The 26,396-nt window shown below is 36.3% G+C and overlaps 3 protein-coding genes and 1 long non-coding RNA gene across 5 annotated transcripts; all 4 read left to right on the top strand.

Annotated features, from left to right (window-relative positions):
* Nucleotides 1-477: 477 nt before the first annotated feature.
* LOC117636411 (K(+) efflux antiporter 3, chloroplastic) lies at nt 478-13,867 on the top strand. Of its 2 annotated transcripts, XM_034370893.1 has the most exons (20): nt 478-605; nt 786-879; nt 1,684-2,067; nt 2,372-2,473; nt 3,513-3,593; nt 4,801-4,902; nt 6,853-6,930; nt 7,648-7,716; nt 7,930-7,980; nt 8,484-8,597; nt 8,686-8,787; nt 8,875-9,009; nt 9,455-9,636; nt 9,744-9,879; nt 10,203-10,274; nt 10,432-10,533; nt 11,148-11,309; nt 12,352-12,441; nt 12,540-12,701; nt 13,298-13,867. In XM_034370893.1, the coding sequence occupies exons 2-20, from the start codon at nt 844-846 to the stop codon at nt 13,574-13,576; spliced, it is 2,439 nt and encodes an 812-aa protein (XP_034226784.1). In that variant the 5' UTR covers nt 478-605; nt 786-843; the 3' UTR covers nt 13,577-13,867. The 2 variants fall into 2 exon arrangements, with proteins under 2 accessions (XP_034226784.1, XP_034226785.1); XM_034370894.1 differs by lacking the exon at nt 11,148-11,309 and having other exon boundaries at nt 495-879.
* Nucleotides 13,868-14,132: 265 nt separating this feature from the next.
* On the top strand, nt 14,133-15,795 carry LOC117638410 (disease resistance protein RGA2-like). Its single transcript, XM_034373541.1, has 2 exons — nt 14,133-15,718; nt 15,789-15,795. The coding sequence occupies exons 1-2, from the start codon at nt 14,133-14,135 to the stop codon at nt 15,793-15,795; spliced, it is 1,593 nt and encodes a 530-aa protein (XP_034229432.1).
* A 319-nt stretch (nt 15,796-16,114) lies between these two features.
* LOC117637690 (disease resistance protein RGA2-like) lies at nt 16,115-18,465 on the top strand. Its single transcript, XM_034372664.1, has 2 exons — nt 16,115-17,580; nt 17,876-18,465. Exon 1 carries the CDS (start codon nt 16,122-16,124, stop codon nt 17,535-17,537), a length of 1,416 nt encoding a protein of 471 aa, XP_034228555.1. The 5' UTR covers nt 16,115-16,121; the 3' UTR covers nt 17,538-17,580; nt 17,876-18,465.
* Nucleotides 18,466-20,183: 1,718 nt separating this feature from the next.
* LOC117638833 lies at nt 20,184-21,788 on the top strand. The gene is made up of 4 exons (XR_004587318.1): nt 20,184-20,270; nt 21,055-21,198; nt 21,455-21,559; nt 21,691-21,788. It is a non-coding gene; the product is annotated as an uncharacterized LOC117638833 (long non-coding RNA).
* The last annotated feature ends 4,608 nt before the right edge of the window (nt 21,789-26,396 follow it).

The following is a 26,396-nucleotide window of genomic DNA, read 5'->3' on the forward strand; positions in this document are numbered from 1 at the left end:
ATTCGGCCATTATATAATATTTTAATATAATATATTTAAAATTTTGTAATATATATTAATTTTATTCAATAATATGTAAAAAATAAGTGTATAATATGTGAATTTTGTCTATATTATTGAAAATTTGTATAAAAAAAAGTATATTAAATGTTCAAAATACTTAAGTACATATATAATATGTGTACGTTTGAATTTAAAAAACATGTATTTTATCAACTCTTTGAAATGTGTACTGAAAATAGAAGTATTTTTTGAAAAAAAAAAAAAAAAAATACCTGTGTACTTATATAATACGGGAAAATGCTAACTAGGATGTAGACCATTAAAAAAAACATTTTCTCATGCAACGTTTTTTTCTCTTATCTACTAAAAATTCTTGTCCGAGATAATTACAAGTCACAAGGCCTTTGTGGCCTGTGGGCAATCGCCACGTGGAAATTACGTTAGCTTCCGACTGAATACGAGACGTTGAAATCCATTTCGCTGCCTCTAACACCTGCCTTTCCTCCACAAACTGTCAAACGCAGTCACATACAAGGCTTATTGGATTAATCTCTATCTCTCTTTCTCATATATACGTAGTTTCAAACCCACAGGCCTCAAACGTGTGTACTTCTCGTCCTCATCTTTTGGTTCTCTTTCTTTTTTGGGTCTGGCTCTTTTGGGCCAATGAGTTCCTCAGAACGCTGAAAAAGGAAGGAGATTCAGAGGGGCCAACTGACTCAGCTCTGTGTGTTTTTCTTCAAATATATACAAAATAACTTCTGAGTTCTGTAAATTTACAGCAAAGAGTCCTTGTGATTTCTTCAATGTGGGTATTCTTGTGTCATCAGCCTCAGCACTATGCTGGAGTCGGTGACTTATTTTGAAAGCTATAAGGTACCCTCTAACATCCATTGTATAATTCGAAGTTTCAAACTTTAAGCTCCACTCATTATTTGGTATTTTTCTTAGATTAGTGTTTCCATTTCTTTGCTTTCTTGAGACTTGAGTTACCACACTAAGTCCCATCTGATTTGTGGATAAGGCTGATTGAGTTTCTTTTCTCAAAAAAGGAAAAAGAAAAAGCACTAATAGAAAAACATAATTTTTTCATGTCATTGTTACTAAGTTAAGTTTCTTGATGAATTCAAGTTATTTGTAGCATAGTTGGTATGTATTTGTGAGCGCATTGTTCGACTTCAGCTCATATATTTGGAGCTAAATACTTATTTTTTTGTATTTGCCCAAGAAGATTTGAAAACCGTACGCAACTTTTCGGTCTTGTTACTTATCCTATTTATTGCATGTCTACCAAATGATGAACTAAAGAATGTTTTTTTTTTCCTTAAGGTGACCACAGGGAACAATTTAAAGCAGTTTGGAAAAATTGACAGTTAGTTTGGACTTCAAATGCTGATTAATTTGTAAAATTATTCTGTCATTTATTTGTTAAAACTTTTGCCAATTTTTCCAAATAATATGTCAAAGTTTTCAATCCACAACAGGAAATCAAGTATGAAATCATCCAAAGTTTCAGAATTATTGTTTAAAATCCAAGGCCATTAAGTTTTCCATGCTTCTTTATACTTCATTTTGATGTTGGAGTCAACTAGTAATTTGAAACTGTTCTATGTTCACATCCTTGTTAGAGAACTAAATGGTGGTAGCACTAGTCTATATCTTTTGCTCTCTTCCTCGCAGGGATACAACACTATCAAACAAAAGAGCCCATTTATGGCCTGCTCTCTTGCCATATCACGGTTTTGTGGGCGTTCTTTTATTCCATATACTAGCAACCAGCAAGTGAATCCAATATCATATGCCACTAATTACAAGATAAGGCATCCCCCCTTTGTTTCAAGAAATTTCTTAGGAAATCCTTTGTTAGCTGCTTCTGTATACAGTTGGCGAGGACTTGATTTCTCAAACCATGGACCAGCCCATTCAGAAAGATTTCGGATGTTTGCAGCGCTTGATGTTGCCGCTGCTGTTGATGTTATTAATGATTTGGGATTTGATACTTTGACATTCTTAGCTGTTACAGTCATTATCGTTCCTGCATTCAAGATCATCAAAGCTAGCCCTGTAAGATTGTTGTTGTATCTTGCCTTTTGTTTTTTAAACTTTTTATTCTTCTTCGGATTATTGTCTTTTGGCATTGAGATGATTGCCCACGTTGTTTTCATAAGTTGTGTGCAATAGGCAAGCATGTGGTAATGGTGGATTATTTGTGTATATGCCATGTACTTTATTTTTTACACATGTGCCCAGTGTCCACCCATGTGCGTTTTTATGTGCAAACTTGGAAACTCATGCTTGCATATAACAATGTTTTGTTAATTACATGATGGCTTCGTAGATGACAGACAGCATATGTTATGGTTTTCAGATACTTGGTTTCTTCTTCGCTGGGATTGTACTCAATCAGTTTGGCTTGATTCGAAATCTTACAGATGTGAAAATTTTGTCTGAATGGGGGATTCTTTTCCTGGTAAGCATTCTTTCTTGTTGTGCTGTTGGAACAGTTCATAATTATGTGGCCTTTTCTATTCTTATGCTGTACCTGTACCATGTTTATGAATACTGAAAATTCATCTCTCTCTCTCTCTCTCTCTCTCTCTATAAAACTTCTATTGTCCTTGAGATTTGAAATCAGCATCTCATACAAAGTGAGACTAAATGCCACTAGACCAAATGGTCATTTTCGATATACATTGTTGGTCTATTCCTTAACAACTTAAGCTTTTGGGGTCAAATGGTTATCTAACATATTATCAGACCCTTGATTGCATGATGTCATGGGTTTGAAACCTCCTACCGGGTATACCCCACTTTTTTGTTGGTTAGCGAAGTACAGAGTGGGGCTGCTGCAACTATATGTTTTCCTCTCTGTATTTATCTGTCTCTTCAGGATGGGGCTGCAGGTGAGGGATGGTGTTAGCTTGATATATATTGTTGGACCATTCCTTACCAACTTAAGCTTTTGGGTCCAATGGTTGTCTAACACTTGGGATGAACCAATAAGCATTTTTTTTCTTCGTCTGGTCACCCGTGTACTTCCTATGTGCAAGGGGGTGTCCTTCTTTTCTTTTTTTTTTTTTTTTTTTTTTTTTGTGCTTTTACAAAGGAAAAAGAAAGAAGGAAAAGAATCTCTTGTCGTCTTTAGTTTTTTATGCTCAAACATAAGTACATCCAGGTTAAATTAGTTTCCTATTGGTTGATTATTGTATGCACCTAACTGTGACACTAAAAGTAAGAAAGATAGACGTATTTAGGGATCATTAGCTGGACTTAGTGAGAATTGTGGACAGGGAAATATCTGGGAAGGTTTATGGAAGATTTTTTCCTCTTCTTTGCATAATTTTTTCTTAGACGTATGTCATTTTTCTTTCTGAAATTTGGGCTTCTCCTAAAAGTTAAAGAATGTGATTTTTCAAAGAAGCTTATAGTCTACACATGATGATATGCTGGTCCAACATACCTCTTAAATTGTACTTCTGTAATTATGACTGTTATGTTTTCCCTTTCAGCTATTTGAGATGGGCTTGGAGCTTTCGTTTTCACGTCTAAAGGCTCTTGCAAAATTTGCCTTTGGCATGGGATTAACTCAGGTATTTCGTTGACTAAAAGCAGAACTTGCTGTTTCTAGTATCTCAGTAGTTGTGTAAATGAGATGCTTCATCTTTATTGAGCATAATTATGAAACTCAAACAGGAGTAGTTAGGGTATGAGTTAATAAAATCATCAGATACATGTAATATAGCTGGAAAATTGTGCTTTTGGAGGTTATTTTCAGAGTTTATGGCTACACTTGTTTTCTGGCAATAAGGAAGAATTCAAATGAGTATTCATCAGGAATGGTTAAGATAGAAATTGAATTGCTATTCCTATTCATTCTTTTGGCTCAGGAAGTGGAACAGATAGCAGGAGGAATAGAGATTGCATTTCAATGATTAGTTTGCTAAATAGACTAATTGATTGGAATCAAATAATTTAATTATACTTTTAGATATCTCAATTTGTGTGAAGTTATTTATACAAGCAAATTACTGTCTAGTAACAAATTTCCTTTGTTAGATCTGTGTGTGTGTGTGTGTGTGTAAAGTAATGAAATAAATAAAGCACCAGATAGGTCTAAATGGGACAAGCGCAAATTCTCTCAAGTAAGCTCTTCTCTGTAGTGCTATTGCTTAGTTGTGGTTCCCACTTTTTTCACTGAACAAGACTTGAGAAGTCCTCTCTGGTATGAACAAACAAAGCATGCTTTACTTTATGCTCAGTTGAGAGAATTGCCACTTGGATGTACTGATCAGTCTTCTTTTTGCAGTCAATTAGACTGCAGAGTCATTCCTTCGGAAATTTCATTCATTTCTGCCACCATCCTACCTATCAGCATGTCGTAACATTACATAGAATTTAATTTGGTTGTACTGTTAGTTGTATGATGATTGAACTATAAACTGAATGGGGAAACTTGCATATCTTAAGGGCTAAGGGTCTTGCAATACCTTTGTTTTAGGAGAATTCCATGAAAAATTGTTTTAGTTAGTAAAGAAAATACTATGAAACATTGAGGCATTGTGTCTTAATGGAAATGTACTCAGTGCTTCTTTGTTGATTAATAATTTTAAACACCTTGTTATACAACCATTGTCATTACTTAGTCCTACAATTTCTCTTTGTTTGCATCTCACATGTTAAGCTTGTGTTTACCTTTTATGAATGCTTTTTTTAATTGCATCGAAAAGAAAACCATTTTATAGTGCTGCTGCTAGAATTTTGACCTTTCTGTTTTTTTCAACTTTCTTCTTCTTGAAGGTCGTATTGTCTACTCTTGCTTTCACAGCCTTCGAACTCCCACCTAATGGGGCTATTGGAACCAGAATTTTGACGTTCCTCTTTAACTCAAGGCCTGATTTGGTGAGAACTCTGCTCCATAGAACATTTTTAACATTTTTACCTATGATTTCATTCTATGTAACATGATATTACCATTCTTCTGCTTTTTTATATCTACGAACCTTTTGACTTAGTTATTTCTTGGAGTCCACTTTATCATACTGTTCAGGCTTGCATCCACTTTGGGTGTAGTGTTGACAGTTTTCTTATATTTTTCTCTTCTTCTCAGCTTATAGGAAATATGCTTTTTATAACTTAATTAAGATTTTAGCTAATGGGCAAGGTCACTAAGCTAGTGGCTAGTTGCACATATCAGGTGTTATGTTCATCGCTTTAAATTCAGGATGGTATTACTTTTTATGCTCTTAGTTTCATATCTAATTTGTCTTATGCTGCTGTATTAGTTTTATTCCATAAATATGCCATGAAGATAGAGCTTCAAGCTACTGTTCATTGATTCATATGTTCTATGCATAACATATGTACAGCTGCAAGCCATTACTTAAAACAGTTGAGTTACTAGACTGCTAGATAGTTTTATTTATTTATTTATTTATTTTTATCAAGGACTGCTAGATAGTTAGATGCCCAATTATGCTTTCTTCAATGGGCACTTGTAAAGAGGTTCTTTGAGCTAATGGTATAGCATGATATTTCTTAGTTTAGCTTGAGAGGTAGGCAGACTATGTTAAGTTAGAATGTGGGTGCTATTGAAAACCCTCAAAGTGATGCTTAATTTGTCCCACACCCACACTATATGATTCATGATTGGTCCCTTCAGCTCATAGTTATTTTTTTTTTTTGGTATCTTTTCCATTGGAATGCATGAATTGTTTCTGTTTCCTCAAATGCCAACTTGGAAAATCCTGTATTTCCGCATTTTTTTTTGTTTGCTGTTGTGTATTGATTAGTTTTTGGTACATAAATGTCATACTAGTACATTTAGTCATTATATTTTGAAGCACTATATATTTTCTTTTATTTTAAATAGTTAAGAAATTTATTTATCTTTATACTACATCAATTTGTTTCTTTACCAGCTATACCATTTATGTTTATGTATGCAAATTTTTGGTGTTGAAGTTGTAGCATGAAAGATAAGATGCTAAAACCATAAAACCAATGAAAATGTTGTGCATATTGTGTGGTGGTGTTTTGTATTATGACTTTGACTACTGAAGTGCAAAGTTTTTACTGTGGTGACAAAATTTTGAAACTTGATTGCATCTAATAATTTAGAATGCAGATGGAAAAACAATCCCAAACTCAATTATGCAACATTTAGCCCAAGTGTTCTTTGTAACTTTTAGTATTTGAAATGATATGAAGCATTGAATTGATAATCTAACTAGCTAGGTGCTAGTTATGTAGTTGAGTAGACAGTACAAAACCTAACGGGAAAGTTAGATGGAGTTTCCATGAAAGGAATATGAAGGGAAGCTTGGGAATATTTCTTCAGGAATGCTCTTACTAGAGTGAAATTGCCAAATCCAATAGATGAATAGGAAAACTAAATAGTTCTCAATAAGTTTGCAATTTCTGGTTTAAGTGAAATGTTAACTGCAGATGTGAGTGGTGTGGCTCCGAAGAAACATGTTAAATTCAATTTTGTTGATACTGAAGTACTAAAATTAAACATCGAATTTATGTTTGTACATCAGATACCACAGCTTCTTCTTTTAGGCCCGCCCATAATTTAATTTTTTCCTTCATAAATTTTTGACAACTAATTTACTTATGGTGGTACTCCAATATGAACTTCATTATCTGTATCCAAATGCTTGTCCTGATAAAATATTCAAATACGATAAATTTGCTTTCTTAAGTTCATAAAGTTTTCTTGATGTTTAAAATCACTGGTGGTCTGTCTTTTAGTGTTTCCAACTGCATCATGATACAGAAAGCTCTCTGTCCCAGCCATTTTTAACTTCTAATTTTTTTTTTTTTTTGGTGTACTTCCTTTTGTAATAGGTCAACATCAGAAGCATTGATGAAGCCGTAGTGATTGGTGCTGCTCTCTCTCTGTCTTCTTCAGCTTTTGTACTTCAGGTAATTTAATTATGAAAATGCGTATACTGATTTTTCAGATGAACAAGTCTATTTTGATCAGATATAGTGGTGCCGTAACATGGTTAGTTTTCAAGCCAAAGGGATCATTTACCTTTTTTTTTTTCTTTTTTTGTTTTTTCTGTCTTTTGCTAAGCTAAAGCGATAGTGTCTTGTGTAAGTATTTATTCTTTTTGTCTAGTCTGTGGTTGTGATAAAATACTTCCCAGTTCTATTAAGAACCATGATAGTTTACTTCTTCCCAGTTTTATGGTTGTACAATGGCATTTGTGTGATGGCATTTTAGTTTTCTAAGGAAGTATGAATAATGATGCCTAGAAAACACCTCCCATCACAACTTCTTTTCGTCCCTTGATTGGGCTTAATCAATCGTATGGTGGGGAATTCAAACTCTCAGATAGTTTTGAGAGCATCCAGTATTTTGATTTGTTTAACTTCTTGCCTTTACAAGTTCTAAAATGGACAGTAATCCCAAATGTCAGGCAGTATTTCCCAAAGGTTCTTTTGTTTCCATTTTCTCATTACCTGTGTCTTCTAATTGGATTTTTTCCTTAAATCCATGGAACAAATCAAATTGAGAGGAATGGAACTAATTCTCTACTTTATTACTCATACCAATGTATTTGCTGTTAATTTATATGCAATATACTTAATGATGTTTGATATTGCTGCATAGAGCTTACGTAGCATAATATATAGCTACTTGCAGAGAAAGGTGAACTCCCTACAAGATTTGGCTCAGCAACTCTAGGGATACTTCTTTTACAGGTTCCATTTCAAACCACAATTGAAGTTACATATATATTCTTTTTCTTTTTTAGGTTCAATTGTCTTGATTTGTTAAATTGAATGGAATGAGCAGTGCAAGGGTGTTGCTTGTTCTTTTACTTCCCATTCTGGATTTTTCTAGGGTCGTCATGCAAAGTATACATCAAGAGTATGATGTCAATAACTAGCCCCGCCACTGCTTGATATTTGCAGGACATAGCAGTCGTACCTCTCTTAGTCATACTTCCAGTGCTGGAAAGCCAGGTATTTGAAAAATTCAATCAACTTTATAAGCTTAATGTGGAATTTGTTAGTCAATCAGATTTAAACGTGCAATCTTGTTAATGTCATTAGCATTACTGAATACTGATGGTAGCACAAAATGTCTCAGTCTACTATTGAAAGGAAAAGAAAAGAAAAACGAACAATTCCTATGGGTATGTGTACTGAGTGGTTGTCTCTTTAAGATGAGACCGCTATTCATCTTATTATGCAATCTGTGCAATGTCTTCTGTGAAGAGAATGAATTTTGGAAGAGAGGAGTTCCAATTCTATAAAAATCCAACTTAAAATTCAAAGTGATGTGGTCATTTTTCAGTTCTAGGTCTGGTTGGAAATGTAATGTCAGTGAAGGATACCTAGTGCTTAAAAAAATCACTACATTATGCTGTGGGGATTTTTTTTTGCATTTAAAACTTTTTGGAGTTTGTCTGCTATCAGATACAAGTCACTTTTTGACCATTGCTTAATTTTTATTTTTTTTGCAGAACCTAGCAGAGGGCAGTATATGGCCAATGCTTCTGAAGGAAAGTCTAAAAGCCTTAGGTGGACTGGGTATTCTTTCTCTTGGGGGAAAATTCCTTCTTAGACGAGTGTTTGAGGTTTGCATGATAAACAGTACAGCTTAAGCTCTTTAGTAGTTTTTTTGTATGTTATTACTGGGCACTAAAATTTAGTTTTTAATATCAGTTTGTGGCAGAAGCAAGGAGCTCTGAGGCTTTTGTTGCGCTTTGCTTGTTGACAGTTGCAGGGACTTCACTTCTCACCCAGAAGTTGGGTTTTAGTGATACGGTTTGATATCACTTCTCAAACTTGGACCATATTTGAGATTAATACCTGCCCTTTCTATGTAATAGTTGAGCTTCATTGCATATGCAGCTTGGAGCATTTTTGGCTGGAGCACTATTAGCAGAAACAAATTTCCGGACACAGATTGAAGCTGATATAAGGCCATTTCGAGGATTACTTCTTGGGTTATTTTTCGTAACTACAGGGACGTCCATTGACATGCCGGTACTGAAGTACTCTTTAGTTACAAAAAACATTTCATGTTTCTGTTTTCAAGATTTTAAATTTTTTTTTCCTTTTTTTTTTTTCCTGAGAAACAATCTTTGCAATCGTTTTTGGCTGCCTGCATGTTTTCACACAGCGTTCTGTTTTACGTATTTCAATGACAGAATTATGTTTGTGGACAAAGGGACAAGCAATCCCTTTTTTTCTTTCCGAAAATTGTTAACTTGGATTCATATGCCGGAGCATTTTAATATTTCCTTTCATTATTTTAATGACCTGACAAGTGGTCCTTTTGTCTTGAAAAATAAAATGAATGTATGGTGCTTATTTCTGTACACCTACGTAACATGTTCTCATACCCAAAATTTGTGGATGCGGCAGAAAAGCAGAATAATCACTAAAAATTCAGCATGCACAAGTCATAATTTTTTTTTTTTGTATGCAGCTTCTTTTCCGAGAGTGGCCGAATGTGCTTTCACTCTTGGCAGGCTTGATTGTCATCAAGACACTGATCATAACAGCAATAGGCCCTCGTGTTGGACTCACTATAAAAGAAAGTGTAAGAATAGGATTGCTTCTATCTCAAGGAGGCGAGTTTGGATTTGTAGTTTTTTCTCTTGCAAACAGGTGAGCTATAAACTCATAACTCATAAGTTATATCAAGTAGAAAATAATCTGTGACTACACATTTCAGGTTTGGTATTTGTTTTAAAATTCCTGCCTTGACGAAACAGGCTTGGTGTGCTACCACTTGAGCTTAACAAGTTGCTCATAATTGTTGTTGTCTTGTCAATGGCATTGACCCCATTGCTTAACGAAACTGGAAGAAGAGCTGCTGAATTTATTGGTGACAATTTAGATGCCGAGGATGTAAGTTACTACATCATAGAATGCATTTCAAGATTTCTGGAGGCCACTGTAGCTGGCCATTGATGTATCTTCTGGATTGAGTTTCCAAGCATCAAGTCCTTTAAATCATAAGTCAAGGCCATAACGTACTCATTTAAAGTTTTATCAGAAACTGAACAGAATCATTTAAGTTTCATAACTCTACTTTTCACACTAATCCACTTTTAATTTATTGTGTGCGGAAAACATCGTACAACCATCCAGTTTTTCTGAATTAGTTTTAGAGTTATGATATGTCCATATCTTCAGCTTCAATTAGTGCCTGATAAAACAAATTTGTGCAGAAACCTGCTGAGGTGGTCAACTTTGATTCTAGTGAACCTGTTGTTATTCTTGGATTTGGACAAATGGGCCAGGTAAGGTTATAACTTACATCCTTTTGAGTGAGGCGTAGTTCTCAGGTCCTATTGTAGTTACTCTTCTTCTTCTCCTTCTCCTTCTCCTTCTCCTTCTTCTTCTTCTTCTTCTTCTTCTTCTTATTCTTCTCTCTCTCCCTCTAACTCTCATGTCCAGGTCCTTGCCAATTTCTTGTCTACTCCATTGGCTTCTGGGATAGATGGCGATAATCTGGGATGGCCATTTATAGCTTTTGATCTCGATCCTTCTGTGGTTAAGGTCAGTGAAATTTTCTATTTGTGTTGCTTCCTATGTTAGAGAGGATTTGATATGCATGAACATGATAACTCCTTTTCATTATATTTGAATGAGTAATACTTGAATAACTTGTAATAAAGCAAATGAAATCATCTTATTAGCCATAATTATCTGGTTGAAAAAGTCTGCATATTATAAATTTGATTAGAACTCTGATACATTGTCAGGTAGAAAGTAATATATTGTTTTACACACCCTGAGAAAGAAATTATTTTCAAAAATGGAATTTTTCATAGTTTAGTATTCTTGAGTAGTGGATTCTGATATAGCCCAAAAAAAAGTAATAGGTTTCGAGAATGTTGGAATATTTTTGTGAAGTATTTGGAAGAATTATAGTAGATTGCTTATTTGCAGATTGAAATTTTTTACCCGGAAAGAGTTTATTGTTGTCATTTATTTTTCCTTAAACCTTATTCATTTTTTGGATTGACATTTGAAGGAAGTTTGGTATCTGCTTTTAAACTGTAATGGAAAATCAATATGTTTGTTACAAATCTTTTCTTCGTTTGGTATGTTAAAGATCAACTGATACTTTGTTATGACATAATACTATTTAGTAACCATTTCATTCACAGGCGTCTAAAAAACTTGGTTTTCCAATTCTTTATGGGGATGGATCCCGTCCAGCAGTTTTGCAATCTGCTGGTATCTCTTGCCCAAAAGCTGTCATGGTTATGTACACTGCCAGGAATAGAACAACTGATGCCGTTCAAAGTCTTCGACTTGCTTTCCCTGCAGTAATGTTCTCTCTCTCATCCATTATACGCACATAGGATGTACACATATACTATAGACATAAATATCCTTGTCTTATGAAAAAACAACTAGAAGACCGAAATTTTATCACGATTTCACTAGGAGCCACAACAAAGGGGAAAAATTGTTCGCATGAACTTGTGGAGTTTCAATACTTGTCATTTGACAGAAACACTCTTGTATATATCAATCATGCTCTTTAATACTTACAATCAATGTTGTGCAATATTGGGCTAAAAGGCCATGTTTCAGACTGCTATTGCAGCATAGATTATCATTGAACTGAGTTTCTCTAGTTTTGGAATTTCATTTCAAAGGACAGTCAGTGGTTTCGAAATGCATTTTCTAGATGAAGCCTGAAATTCTAATAGAGCAGTTGTCTTTCCTCTTCTTTTTAGTTATTAAAAGATTTCTGTATATGGTTTCCCACTGACTTTGATACATGTCTTTGTGTGTGCGTGTGTGGTGTTCTCATTATGCATTAGAATGCTCTTCTACATTCGTCTGGCTCCTGGGATGGTTTGGTTATACAGCATGCTCTGTGTCCTTTGAGATTGATAGCTTGGACAAGATATCCACCAAAACAATACAAGAAAAACATATATAGCGAAATCAAGAACAAAACCTCTAACAGATACAACTAAATCAGTGCCAAACCCACAAACAGAACACATCCCAATTTTACAGCAGCTTCCCGGTCTGACCATAGAATAAACTCGGAGGTTAGAATAAGAAAATATCACTTGTGCCTCAAGGAGTTTTTCAATGAACTCTCATTTGAAGGGAATTATAGAACCAATAAATGTGAATTGACATCCAATTCAATCTCAGAGTCCCAGTCCTTTCCTGCCATACATAGTACCAGCTCAAGTGCTGTGAAGGCTAAATTCGTTCCACTTAATAATTGACTTTAATTTTTGGATCTTAGATCATTTTCTATTCTGTTCAGATCTTAAATCCTTTTCTATACTCTTCCTCCTTGGTTTGAATGTCAATTTTATGGCGAAAATTCTAAATTTGCAGGTCCCAATTTATGCCAGAGCTCTGGATCTCAAGCACCTTTTAGATCTGAAGAAAGCAGGTGCAACAGATGCTATTCTGGAAAGTGCAGAGGTATCAGATTAATTGATTGCGTTTGTTTGAATTATTGAATTTGACAAGTCTTTTTATGATGCAACTTTGTACCTGACTAAATATTTTAATTCATGCAGACAAGTTTGCAGCTGGGCTCTAAGCTTTTGAAAGGGCTTGGAGTTATGTCTGATGATGTGAACTTTCTCCGCCAGCTCTTTCGTGATTCCATGGAGCTGCAAGCTCAAGAAGGAGTGAGCAAAACTGATGATAGAGAATTTAATAGTCTGAAGCCTATGCAGGTACTTGCAAGTATATTATTACCTGCACTGAAATTACTTTGTTTAATTTTATTGTTCATATTGGTCTTCTGGATTCAGGCCCGAACCTGATTGACAGCACCGTACCATGCCATGCATTTTCCTTTCCCTGGTTGAAAATTATATTAGCTTTTCATTTTGAGATGTTTGTGGATAAACCGATCTTTCAAGAATGACAAGCATTTTAAATGGATATGATCATCTACTTAATGTTTGAGACCAAAGAGATCTTAAACATTATGAGAAAGCTATGTTAAGTTTCGCTGAGGCCCGATTTTATCAAGACATCATTCATAAATTATTCACAACACTCTCTTTGAGTGGTTTTTCTATTTAGAATTCAATTTCCGAACTCATATGAACTGTCCATTTGGTTCTGCTAACATGCATTCCTTTCCCCTTAGTTCTCATTGTAATCTCTTGTATAGTCATGGTGGAGGACAGTTTCAAGACGTAAACTTCTTGCAACTTCAACTTGAATTACTATGTTATTTTTACAATTGGTTCCATGTATATATTCTGGGTTTGCATCCAGTAGGAAAGGATGATCTACATAATTAATGGGTTTGCTTGACAAGGTGAGAGTTGCCGACTTGATTGATGACGCGGTACCCGTTCCAGCCATGTCATTAGAAGGCGAATCATGGGGGGAAACCAAGGAAGATAGTTCTTATATCTTGACAATTGAGGGGAATGTGGACGAAGCAAATCCCGAAAACAGTGAGCTCAAACAGTCTGAGCATACAGAAGAGGAAGGAGTTTCACATAGTGGCTTGGAGACAGAGAACGGTTTTGCAGTTAAATCACAAGATGTTGACGGATCAAACTCTTGTGTAACAACTAAAGATGAAGTGTAGTGCAGTATAGGAGGAAAATAGTGTAAAGCTTGATTTTTCACTCCAGTGAATTCATAATTCCTTGAAGGTGTCAAAATCTAGTCTCTTTTGGTTGAGAGTAGCAATGTGCACAGGAACAAACATGACTTTGTGAGAGGGCATCCAAAAGTTGTTTCTGGAAAAGTAGCGGGGGTGCTAATTCTTTTTATCAAACCACAGGCTTGTATATTGTTTTTTTCATTTTCTGTTAATACAAGAGAAATGTAAGTAAGAAAAATACATGGCCTATTTCAGTTTTAAGCTCTCTTATCATGTTCTGTGTCATATAACATGTGTCATATGGAGCAGTAAAAGTTAAAACTTTTTATTTTTGCCAAGTAGATTTAATAATTACTGACAAAGAAAAGCAATTTAATATCGAAAAATTACTTTCTGCACGAGCAGAAATTGCCCCCACCGGAAGCCATGGCAGCCGCAGAGCCCTCCCACAAACAAATCTCCGAAAATCACAACAAACCCATTTCATGGTTGTAACCAAATCCTCTGTTTTAAGTGTATGAACCCATATCATAGTTGTATGAATTTACTTCGATCCTGTATTGATATCGATTCTATTCGACTGGGTAGGAAGCTCAGTCAATACGTATTGATCCGCTTTAAAAAACCAGGTACAATTTTTGGTTTTCCAATTACAACAGCCTCTGTAGCTGAAAAAATTAAAAAGACACTTCACAGATTAGAAAAGAAGATAAATGAGGGACTCTCGACATTTAATTTTAGAGAGCCTAGCTTAGAGGAAGACTGGCTCTTGCGTAGACGACTCAAATTCTTCACTAACAAGAGGGAGACTGGCTCTTGCGTCGTCGACTCAAAGATATATGGAAGAGATGATGAGAAAGAGAAGTTAGTCAAACTGTTACTATCTTCGGAAACATCCCAGGATGAATATGCAACTTGTATACCAGTAATTGGTATTGGAGGAATTGGCAAGACAACTCTTGCTCAATTGGCATATAACGATGAGAGGGTACTCCAACATTTCGACTCTAGAATATGGATTTTTGTTTCTGAGGATTTCAATGTCAAGACGATTATGAAGACAGCCATTGAGTGTGCAACAGAGGATGAATGCAAGTTGTCGGAGATTGAACTACTTCAGTCTCGGCTTTCGAAATTGCTACAGAAGAAAAGATGCCTGATTGTGTTGGATGATGTTTGGACGGAAGACCAGGATGATTGGGACAAATTAAGACCTTTGTTTAGAGGGGGTCTTGATGGATGTAAAATCATTGTCACCACCCGCAGTCAAAAAATTCCATTCATGATGGACTTCCCAAATTCACCATTTTATTTAAATGGTTTGAAGGATGATGATTGCTGGTCCTTGTTCAAGCATCGCGCATTTGGATTTGGAGAAGAAGAGAAGTATCCAAATCTTACACGGATTGGAAAGGAGATTATCAAAAAATTTGGAGGAGTGCCGTTAGCTGCAAAAACTTTGGGAAGCTCAATGCGCTTGAAAAGAGAAGAAAAACAGTGGTTATTTATGCGAGATTGTGAACTCTGGGAATCAGATGAAAGCCAACATAAAGTTTTCCCTGCCCTGATGTTGAGTCTTACCCCACATCTTAGACAATGCTTTGCATTCTTCTCATTATTTCCCAAAAATTATGAGTTCAAGAAGCAGAAGTTGATTCATCTATGGATGGCAGAAGGCTTCATTCCAAAAGAAGGAAGCAAGAGGCCTGAAGACATTGGTGAGGAATACTTTTCCGAATTGTTGTGGATATCTTTCTTGCAAGAAGTACGGCTACATGACGGTGGAGAAACAATTGGATACAAGATGAATGATATCATTCATGATCTTGCACGATATGTTGCAGGAAAAGAATATGTGGTACTTGAACAGGGTCGGCCACAAAATTGGTCACCAGCAGAGATTCGTCACGCATCTGTTGTTTATAGATATGGTGCAAGAATTACAATTCCAGAAACTCTATATGAAGCAGAACATTTGCGAACTCTCTTATTGATTGGAGATTCTGGCTCATTACAGAACGGAGATAAAATTTATTCAAGTTTTGAGTACTTGCGAGTGCTAGATCTCAACAACTGTGATCTTGTTGATCTGCCGAATTCCCTTGGTGATTTGATATGTTTGAGGTATCTTGACTTGTCTTACACGCTCATCTCCAAGTTTCCTGAAAGCGTAGAGTATCTCTTTTTTTTGCAGACCTTAAACCTAACTTGTTGTCATAATCTTGAGATTTTGCCTTGTTTGGGATTAAACCTGAGACATCTTAACTTAAGTGGATGTGTGCGTTTGACTGGTATGCCTCCTCAAATTGGATCTTTAGTTAATCTTCAGACATTGCCACTTTTTGTTGTGCCGAAGGGGGCGGGGTATATTCAGCTGCAGCAAGGTTTAAATCTTTATGGGGAGTTGAATATTACTCGCTTGGAGAATATTACTCGCTTGGAGAATATTGACGTTGCTTCTTTACTGCCCCAAGCTTTATTTTTTCATAGGCAGTTATCTTCATTGGAATCAGCAAAACTGCGTAAGATGAAAAATCTTGATTCATTGGGATTATACTGGGGTCTTATTCCACAATTTATAGATTCATTCCCGAAACTACCTACTGCCCAACTTGAAGTAGATGTCTCAGGATCAGGTATAGCACGACAACCTGAAGAAGTTATTGAAGGTCTGCAACCACACAAAAATCTGAAAAAGCTAGTTATAAATGGGTATCCAGGAATCAAATTTCCTGATTGGGCTCTCCCAAATCTTGTCGCTGCTGAATTCACCAACTGTAGAAGTTGTGAACATCTTCCAGCCCTTGGGAATCTTCCGCTACTTAAGACGCTTTCTCTGCAAGGAATGCATGGCGTGCAGAGCATTGGTACAGAGTTCTATGGTGATGGTACATACATATGGTTTCCATTACTCGAAGAACTATCAATAAGTGATTTTGCAAACTTGAAAGAGTGGTCAAGTGCAAATGATGGAAATGCATTCCGTAGATTGAAGAAATTAACTGTAAAGAGTTGCCCCAAGTTAGCACATATACCGTTACCTCAGTCCCTTCAACATTTGGAGCTGCGGAATTGTAATCCTACAATGGTGCCCGTAGCAGATTTAAGTTTGCTGTCTGTTCTTATTATTGACAAAATTCCAGACCTAGTGTATCTCCCAGAAGGGCTCTTTGCATCAGCTAGTCTGTCTTCGTTGAAGATCTTGTCTTGCCCCAAGCTTCATTCAATGCCTTTGCATATGCAAAACCTTAGTTCTCTGAAATCATTGACCATTCGTTGGTGTGGAGAGCTGTCCTCTCTACCACAAAGTTTGCAGAACCTTAAAGCTCTGGAGTCACTGGAGATTAGTGGCTGTGGCAAGCTAACATCCCTGCCAGATGGTGGAATTGCAGGTTTGGCTTCCCTTCGAACTTTGTCCATTGAAAACTGCAGTGAGCTGACTTCTCTGTCGTCGAGTTTGGAACAGCTCACATTGCTTGAGGACTTGACCATCTTGGACTGTCCAAAACTTGGTTCTTTTCCAGCAGGTGTGCAACACCTCTCCTCCCTTCGAAGTTTGATGGTTTTGAACTGTCCTTGGTTTGATTCTCTGCCAGAAGGGTTGCAAAATGTCAAGACCCTGCACTGCTTGGAAATTAGTAGCTGCGGCAATCTAACAGCTTTGCCAGAATGGCTTGAGGATCTTGCTTCTCTTAGATCTTTGACCATATATGATTGTCCTAATTTGAAACTACTGCCACTGGGTTTCAAGCTTCTCACTAAACTCCAGCACCTCTCTATTCAAGAATGTCCTGAGCTTGAGGAAAGATGCAGACAACGTAGCGGTGAGGATTGGTCGAAAATAGCCCATGTCCCGCATAAGTACATTGGACCGCCTCAGGTAAAGCGGTCTGCCGAAGCGAGCACATCGGGAAGCTCTTCTGTCCAAGAATCTTCTCAGTAAGAAACTTCTATTTCATTGTCATCAACAAGCTATTATCATTATGGTAAGTCATTCCTCTTGGTATTATCATTATGTATTTCTATGTACAAGGCTGTTTTGAGAATCCTCTGATTTGGTATTGTATAGATATCATATTAATTAAATTCCTGTGTTTTCGTCAACACTCCGTATAGGTGTTGTTGATTGATACTTTGTTTCGAAATGAGAACATTGTAGATATATGACTCTTTCAATATTAAAAAAGCATAAAAAGGCAACCTTGTATAATTAGTTCAAAAGTGTTACTTGTCTCTGTAAGTTGATGAAATGAATTTTCTTTTGTGGTTTTGCCGCTGCAGGGCCGCAGGGGTTGGATGTTTTGAGGAGATAGTGGCCACAGGGGAAAGTTTATTGATGATAGGCTTTTTGGGTTTTAATCGTTTTATACTTGCAACTGCCTCCCAAGAAGCTGTTTCATTGCTTAATGGCAGAATGGATTGGTGGAGCAACATTGGCAATGTGATGGAAGATTTAAGACGGTTGGTGGTCGACATGTACGTGACGGATGTTTTGTATCAACCTTGAGAGGGCAACGGTGTGGCGCATGCTCTTACTCAATTTGGCTTGAAGGAAGGCTCCAGTTTCTTTTGGACGGCACCACCTTGGCTGGACTGTCTTCTAGGGAAAGATAGGGATGTGGGGGTAGGGTGTTTTTTATGTATTTTTTGTGGAGGTGTTGTGGTATTCTTTTTCCCTGTTTAGATTTTCCTCTTTGCTGGGATTTTTTATGGCAAAAGTTTTAACGAGGCCATTGTTTTTGCCCCCCTATACGTTTTCCTAGTTGAATGAAATTCTCCTTTTTTATTTTAAAAAAATAGGGTTTACATGTCTCTCTTAATTTTGGTTCTGTTTATTTTTTATTTAAATAAAGTTTTAGTCATATTGCATTGTTGTATTGTAGATTTTTGCTTGATAGTTGCCATTTGATTGCTCATACAACAGCTCTCTTTGCTCGACAGCCATCATCCAATATGGTAACTTTTTTCCAGTTTTGTTGGTATGATTTCCAATTAACGTGAAGCTTCTTGTTCAAATTGTCTGGATTGAGAAATCTTCAGACAAACGCTCATCTTTATTTGCTGTTGGTTATCTTTGCTCTTTTTTAAAATGAAAAAAAAAAACTCTGGCTTGTTTTGGTTTCAACTATTTGTACAATTTCATTTTGTTAAAGAGTTTTTACAATTTCAATGGTCAATCCATAATGGCCGTGGGATTTCAGGGTGAACACAGACTTTACAAGACCTCATATTGGAGTCACAGTAGGATGATTCAGTTCAGACGCCTGCAACTTCTCTGCCCAGCATGAATTGTAAAGAGAAAAGGAGTACAAATCCAAATTTTTGCTCTTCCAATAATCTCCACTTCGGATGGTGGAAGTTCCCTCTGAACTTTCTCAATTGAGAGCTGCAGTGAGTTATCTGACTTCTTTGTCATTGAGTGTGGCTTAATACAAGCCTTGGCACTGAACCTGAGAGTGGCCATTACCCCACGACAATTTAAAAGTAAGTAGGTGGTACACATGAATCGAGATCTTTTGAGTTAAAATCCTACAGCCGAATGATCCATTGAGCCTTGTCAACTTGTGGTGTGTTTTTCTTTCTTAATTTATAGGGAATTTATAAGTTCCAAATTTCTGAATTCAAGCTCTCAATGGTGAATTAAGAATGAGCTGTGGTGCTTACCAATGTGACTACGTAGGAGAGAGGGTAGCAGCATATAACTCAATGAGGAATAATTCCATGTAAACACAATTTTTGCAATAGGCATTTGTCGTTCAAATAATTAAGAGCCTTCATCGATATACCCAATGTGTATTTGATTTTGTACTCCCCAAAAATACCGTTTTGCACCCAAAAAATACATACAAAATTTGAAAATTTTCAGTTTTGGAATAGGCTTTTGAGTTCCTTAATCATCCAATACGACAGATTTTGGGTCCCCTATTTTACAAATGAATGAAAGAGGAAAAAGAGTAGGAACTTGGGTTTTTCAAAAAGATGAAGGTGTTTGGGTTTTGGGAAATAGCTTAAAATACCACCAATTTTATAATTTTTTGTCAAAATACCACCCCTCCCCAAAATTTTTAAAACTACCACCTATAAATACATCTTTATTGTAAACTAATTGCACCCATATCACTTTTTCAGAAATTGGGTTCTCGCTCAACTCTCTTGGCTCTGTCTCTCTCTTTAGCCTAGCTCTCTCTCTCTCTCCGACATAGTCATCTTCCTCCCTCAGCCATCCAAGCTTAACTCCACAGGTCACATCCACGAGGTACTGTTCACTTTCCTTTTCTTAGAAATTTGGGGTTTTTGTGAATTTGGTTTATGATGCATGGATTTGTTTGAAATTGGTTTAGGGGTTTCTTCCAAATTGGTTTGATAGGAAGGTGATGTTGTTGTTGCTGTCGCTGACAGACTATTTTTCCTGGGTTGTGGTTGGTGGGTGTTACTGCGAATGCTTACAAGGTTGCTGATTCTCCTTCTAAGGTCTCTCTTTCTCTCTATTTCTTCAAATTCTAAGGTTTTTTTTTTTTTTTTTTGGGTTACTTTTTTTTGATTTCTTTTGCTAATTGTAATTGGGCCTTTGTTGCAGAGGGGGATTTGTTTTGTGCCCAAAAGATTGTGACTTTGTTGAAAGTTCGTAAATGGAAAAGGCAGCTGCCCCCTGCGGCTTGGAACGCTCAATTCGGAGGTATTATGCCTTGAATTTTTACAAAAGAAGAATTGGAACTACCCTATAGAAGGCAAAACAAAAATATATAAGAGGAAAAAAGGAGAAAATTTATCTAATTTCCCTTTTTTTTAGTTGTATTTTTTTTTTCTCGGTCCTTTTTTTGGGGGGGGGTGGTGTTCAGGATGCAGGGTCGATCTAGTTGGTTTACATTGATGTAGTTCCAATATGTAAAGATGGAGTTTATATATATATGTACATGATATAGAGTCAATTTCAGACCTTGTTAATGGTATTAGCCTGTTAGGCTTGTGGGAGATTCATTTTGTTTTCTTTCATTTTCTATAAATGATTCTGATTATTTACAACGTTGGACAGACTTCCCTACATCATTTTTGTTGTTGGTGGGGGGGGAGGGGGGGAGGAGACACCCTGTTTCGTTACAGGGTTTATTGACTGCATTCTTCCTTGTTCTGGAAGACCTCCTCAGTTCCATTGAGCCGACAAACCTTATGAAGTTGAATGTGAAGTGTTACCTTGCATCTACATGTTTCATCTTTTAACTTTATTTTCATGTTTCACACTGATGCTTGTAGTTATTTCTAGTTTTGCATACAGATTAGCAAATAGGTTATGCATTTACTGTTTAGTCATCTAATGATTTGATATCTAATATTTAGGCATGTGGGAATTTATAGATGTACCGATTATGCATACATATAGGTTTTGTGCTTGTATTAGGAAGTTAGATTCTTGTGGTTCCTCTTCAATGGCATGAATTTAAATTGTTGTGCTTCATGATTAGGGTCTGAAGAACAACCATGTAGTAAGAAAGTTGGAGAAACGTCAACAGATTTGCACCCTTGACCAACATATTGAAGAGTAATTTGGTGGTGGTCGTCTATTGGCTTGTATCTCATCACGACCTAGATAGTGGCTGTGCTGATGGGTATGTGACTTTATTTGCCTATGTCTGTTTCTAGTCAGCCGATATGTCATTGGCATATTAGTGTAGTTACCATATTGCAAGGGCTGAAATCTGGATGATAACAGCTTCTTTTTATTGTTGTTTTAAAGTGAGGTATGTATGGATCTTATGAAATTTTTACAGAAATATATTGGAGGGCAAATAATTTTATTTTAGTTTTTTTATTCCCAAATGATACCCAAAACATGTAAGCTTCACACTATGTTAATTTCTGCAGGATGGGAAAACATTGGACAATGAGTTGGAGGTTGTTAAGGGAAAGAAGCTAGACAGGGGCTACATATCCCCTTATTTCATCACCAACCAGAACAATCAGAAATGTGTAAGTTTTAGTTTGACTCAGTGATAACTATGTCTTGAAACTGTTAGAGGGCTGCTTGTTAAAGTTAGCAGCACCTCAAGTCCCTTTTTGATTGATGCTGATTATCTTCAAACTTGTGTATGTGCTGATAGGAATTGGAAAATCCTCTAATCATAATCCATGAGAAGAAAATCTCAAGTATTAATGCTGTGGTTAAAGTATTGGAGTTGGTCTTGCAGGTTATCATTTCTCTGGTTAGGTTCACTAGTTTCTTCTTTTTTATCATGAATTGGTTGACAAACTTTTGCTCTTTTTCAAAAGCAAAGGTCTCTGCATTTTGTTATATCTTTCAGAACCAAAGTTATAAAAGAAAATGGTTTTCCTCTTTGTTAATTGAGAATCATCTGCAGTTATGATTTCAGATCTATAGATAACTTGTTGTTGCTGATATTGCTATACGGGAGGAGAATAGAACAGCTTGAAAAATGTGCAAGAAGAGAGAGCTAACTCATACACCGAAGAACAAATTGGTGAAGTTAAGATCAAATTAGTAGAATTTGTGAGCTCTCCATTATTTATAATTATAGGTAGGAAGTATGTATGTAATAGAGTAAAGATTGGTTGACTATGTAATGACAATTGAATTTTCAAGTTTTATGAAAGAAATAATTTTTGAGCATATATATTCGTTAATAAAGCATTATAATTGGTTTTCTAGTTAAAATCGTTGTATAGAATCGTAGGAAACAAAAACCTAAATGTAACAGCTTGGGAACTTATTAGACGACAGATTTAAAGATAATAAAATGTAGTCTGAATTGTTAGGGTTCGGTGGCGATTTATTTTGCATGTCTAAATTGTAGTCTGTAATGGATGTGTGTGTATTGTATGTAGATTGACTTAATATTGCTGTCCTATTGCATTCGTATTGTACTAATATTGCCTTTGTATTGCATACATATTGTATGCATATTGCCACCCTATTGCATGTATATTGTGATGTTATTGCTGCTGTATTGCCGTTATATTGCCCAAATATTGCCTCTCTAGTGTATGTATATTGGCCTAATATTGCCATTATATTGTATGTATATTGACTACGACTCATCAATGGGTTTACGGTTTAGGCCCTACTTCATTCAAAAAGAAGACGACGACGAGAAAGAAACAACGTGCCTTTCAAAAACAGGCAGTCAGGTGCATTATAATTGCACCGTAAGACATTGTAAGAAATTATTTTAAAAAATAATAACAACTAAAAAATAATTTACCAAAAAAGGAAGTTATGAATAAATATGCAAATGCTTCGTCATGGGTTGAAGAAAAGGATGATTACATTTGGTGGTTTGATTATGTTTGGTGATACGATATGTTGTTCGTCTAAATCTTCATATATGTAATTGTTATGTTAATACTTGACACAAATTCATCTCGTAATCATCCAATTATTAAAGCTAAGTAAATGAAATGAAACAAAAGAAGAAGTCCAAAATAAACAGAAACAACAATTTCTAGCACCCATTTATCGCTTCTGTATTACCACTATATCACCAACGTATCACCAGCTTAGCGTTGATGACCATTAGTTCAAACATTATGTGATCTAATAGGGATAACTAATTTTTGGAACAACTAATGAATCTTCAAAAAGATAAAGAACAACTAGTAAACTAATGTATGCAGTTTAACTTTGCACGGGTCATAGTGCTCAACATGATATTTGGCAACCATCTCTACACTTGGTGTATATTGCAGGCTTCTTGGCATTCCAAACCTTCATTCTTCTGTGATAAAACTGTTAAATACCAAGATTTCTAACACATGGAAGTAAACAAACGAATCTGCACATTTATTTGTACATACACACTGCGTATTGCACATCTGCGCATCTATTAATCACCACACCAATGTTTCAAAGATTGATTCAGAGGGCAAAATGATTGATTACATATTTCAAATTAGTCATCTGCTCATACGAACTTGGCCCTAAAACTGTATTAATGGTAAATATACTGACATAATAGCTATTAATGAAAAATTCTAAACAAACGAGGGACTGTTATGAAATCAAAGAATTGATGGAGAGAAAGAGAGTTGAGGAGAGAAAGAGAGAAACTTCTGCAATCTGAATTCATTCTTTATATCTGATAATTACAAGAGGGGTGAACCCTTTTGTAGGAAAAATCTTCCAACATGTGGGCTCCACCATATTATTTATAACACTCCCCCTTGGAGACCACAAATGATACGGAATATGCCTCGTTAAAAACCTGGCCAGTAAAAACCCAGTGGGACAAAAAAACTGGTCGAAGGGAAAAAGAGTACATAACCATGTGGAACATAAAATTCTGTGTAGATTGACACGGGTGCAACACTGCCTCGTTAAAACCTTGCCAGGAAAAACCCAGTGGGATAAAAACCTGGACGAAGAAAAAAGAGTACAGTGTGTAAAGGTCTTTATTGATAGCACGCTCCCCCTGGTGCTTGGCATAATATCTTGGAGCATCTCACATGCCTTGAACACTTGAGCATTATGAATTGTCCATATCTTGGTTCTTTCCCAGAGGGTGTACAACACCTCTCCTCTCTTCGGAGTTTGACTATCTTGAGCTGTCCTTGGTTTGATGCTCTGCCAAATGGGTTACAAAATGTCCCGACACTGCACTGCTTGGAAACTATTAGCTGCCCTAATCTAACAGCTTTGCTAGAATGGTTTGGGAATCTTGCTTCGCTTCGATCTTTGACCATATCTGATTGTCCTAAATTAAAAGTATTGCCACCAGGTCAAAAGTTTCTCAAAAAACTCCAACACCTCTCTATTCAAGAATGTCCGGAGCTCGAGCAAAGATGTAGACCAGGAAATGGTGAGGATTGGTTGAAAATAGCACATGTCCCACATAAGTATATTGGATCACCTCAGGTCAGCCAGTCCGGTGAAGCAAGCACGTCGGGCAGCTCTTCTGTTCAAACAGCTTCTCAATAAGCAACTTCTGTTTCATTGTCATCAACAAGCTATTATCATTATGGTAACTCATTTCTCCTGCTGTTTGTGTGTGCCTTATTTTTCCTTTCCTTCATATGGTTTGTATAGATGGATAGAGTGACCACAAAGTTTTAATATTCCTTCAGTTGTAGAATTTCATATGTTTGCATTCAAAGCTGCTTTGAGAATCCTCTGATTTTATGTTCATATCATGTTAATAAAATCTCTGTAGAGGACACTTTTTCTGAAAGTTATTAGTGGACACTTTTGTTTTGATGGGAAGAGGTGAACAAAGAATAGTTTTTTGAGTTACGAAACGGGATGAGAACAGGTAGTGTTTACACCGTACATTAACGACCAATGACCACCTGACACGTGGACGGAATCGACAACTTGACATCACAGGCCCTTCGGCATGTTCCCTACCGAATCCTATGCATCTTGATGCTTTTGCCCTCGGACACGTGTCATGCTCACGACCAACTCCTACAGTCCCACATCGAAAATATAAACATAATGCACGCCTCCCAAGGCCTATATAAGAAGCCCCCTTTTCCCAAAAGATGGGGACAGAAGAACCAACGGTACGCTACCGCTTGATCTGTAATCTGACATTTACTAAATCCGTACTTACTTAAGCATCGGAGAGCCTTCGGCCGGTACCGCACCGGTACCCCAAGGTCTTACCGAACGTTCCCTTTTTGCAGGAACTTGATCTTCCGAAGACTAACTCCCTTTCGAAGACACAATATCACTAAGTTGGGCGAACCACGTGTCAAACCACTTTTTCGCATCAACAGGTAGTTATATGGCCCTTTCAATATTAGTTAAGAACGCATCAAAGCAGCTATATACAATTAGTTTAAAAGCAAGGTTATATGTCATTTTATTTTACTGTCCATATATGAACACATTGCCCAGGTTTTAAGTCTTAAGAACAAGAAATAATTTGTTCCCAAAATAAACTAAAGGGTAAAGCATAAAACCCAGATGAAGAACTGAAATTTAGATTAGAAAATTTTCGGTGGAAAGAAAAAAAAAAAGAACTTGGGTTCTCAAAGACACAAAATCTTCTCCTCGGCCTCTCTTCTTTAATAAATTGGCAGACTTGGATACAAAACTTTTTTGATTTGTTTACTTGTACAGTCACTGCAATATATCTTTGCAACTTTTCCAGAATGGCTCGAGGAACAAATCCTGCTTGTCCTAATTTAGTTATATTGCCACCAGGTTTGAAGCTTCTCATTGAACTCCAGTACCTCCCTGTTCAAGAATGTCCCAGCTTGAGTGATGCAAGTGCAAAATTATTAAGAAGCAGGTAGTTGAAAAGATACACTCAAGCTGTGTGTTTGGTGTTGGAAAAGCCAAGCAATCTTTTATGTTTCGTTTATTTTATATGTAATGAAGCAGTTGTTCGTTATGATTCTATATTTTTAAGAATAATTTGTAATAGTTAGATTTTCTAGGGTTTTTATGTTTATTATTTTAGAGAGTTGAGTGTAGTCGTCATTTTTATTATATTATCCAAAAAATTCAAGACCTTTCCCTAGTTTTTTGGTGGATTCCCTACATCCTTAATTCTATATTTGATTTCCCACTCCCTTAAAATATGGCTTGGTATATGTAGTATGTATAAGTATGTATACAGTCTCATTCTTTTGAGAGATGGCTCAAATAATTATATATAACATAGCTTCAATTAATCGATCCCACCCTTGTTTAAGGGACCTAGCCTGGGTTTATAAGGAGTTGGGCAACTCCCCCCATTGCCAGTTGGTTTTGGGGTGGAACCTTAACTTCCTTCATGGTATCAGAGCCAGGTTGCCCACGTGTGAAGGCCCAACGGCCACACGTGCTCCCACGTCACCCAATATG

This window comes from Prunus dulcis, chromosome 8 (assembly GCF_902201215.1).
Source record: "Prunus dulcis chromosome 8, ALMONDv2, whole genome shotgun sequence".
NCBI classification, from domain to species: Eukaryota; Viridiplantae; Streptophyta; class Magnoliopsida; order Rosales; family Rosaceae; genus Prunus; species Prunus dulcis.

Excerpts from the sequence above, each read along its gene's own strand:
- LOC117636411 (XM_034370893.1), top strand. The coding sequence starts at position 844 with ATGCTGGAGTCGGTGACTTATTTTGAAAGCTATAAG. Across the intron at positions 2,068-2,371 it reads AGATCATCAAAGCTAGCCCT|ATACTTGGTTTCTTCTTCGC; the intron begins GTAAGATTGTTG and ends TATGGTTTTCAG. Across the intron at positions 4,903-6,852 it reads TTAACTCAAGGCCTGATTTG|GTCAACATCAGAAGCATTGA; the intron begins GTGAGAACTCTG and ends CTTTTGTAATAG.
- LOC117638410 (XM_034373541.1), top strand. The coding sequence starts at position 14,133 with ATGAATTTACTTCGATCCTGTATTGATATCGATTCTATTCGACTGGGT.
- LOC117637690 (XM_034372664.1), top strand. The coding sequence starts at position 16,122 with ATGAAAAATCTTGATTCATTGGGATTATACTGGGGTCTTATTCCACAA.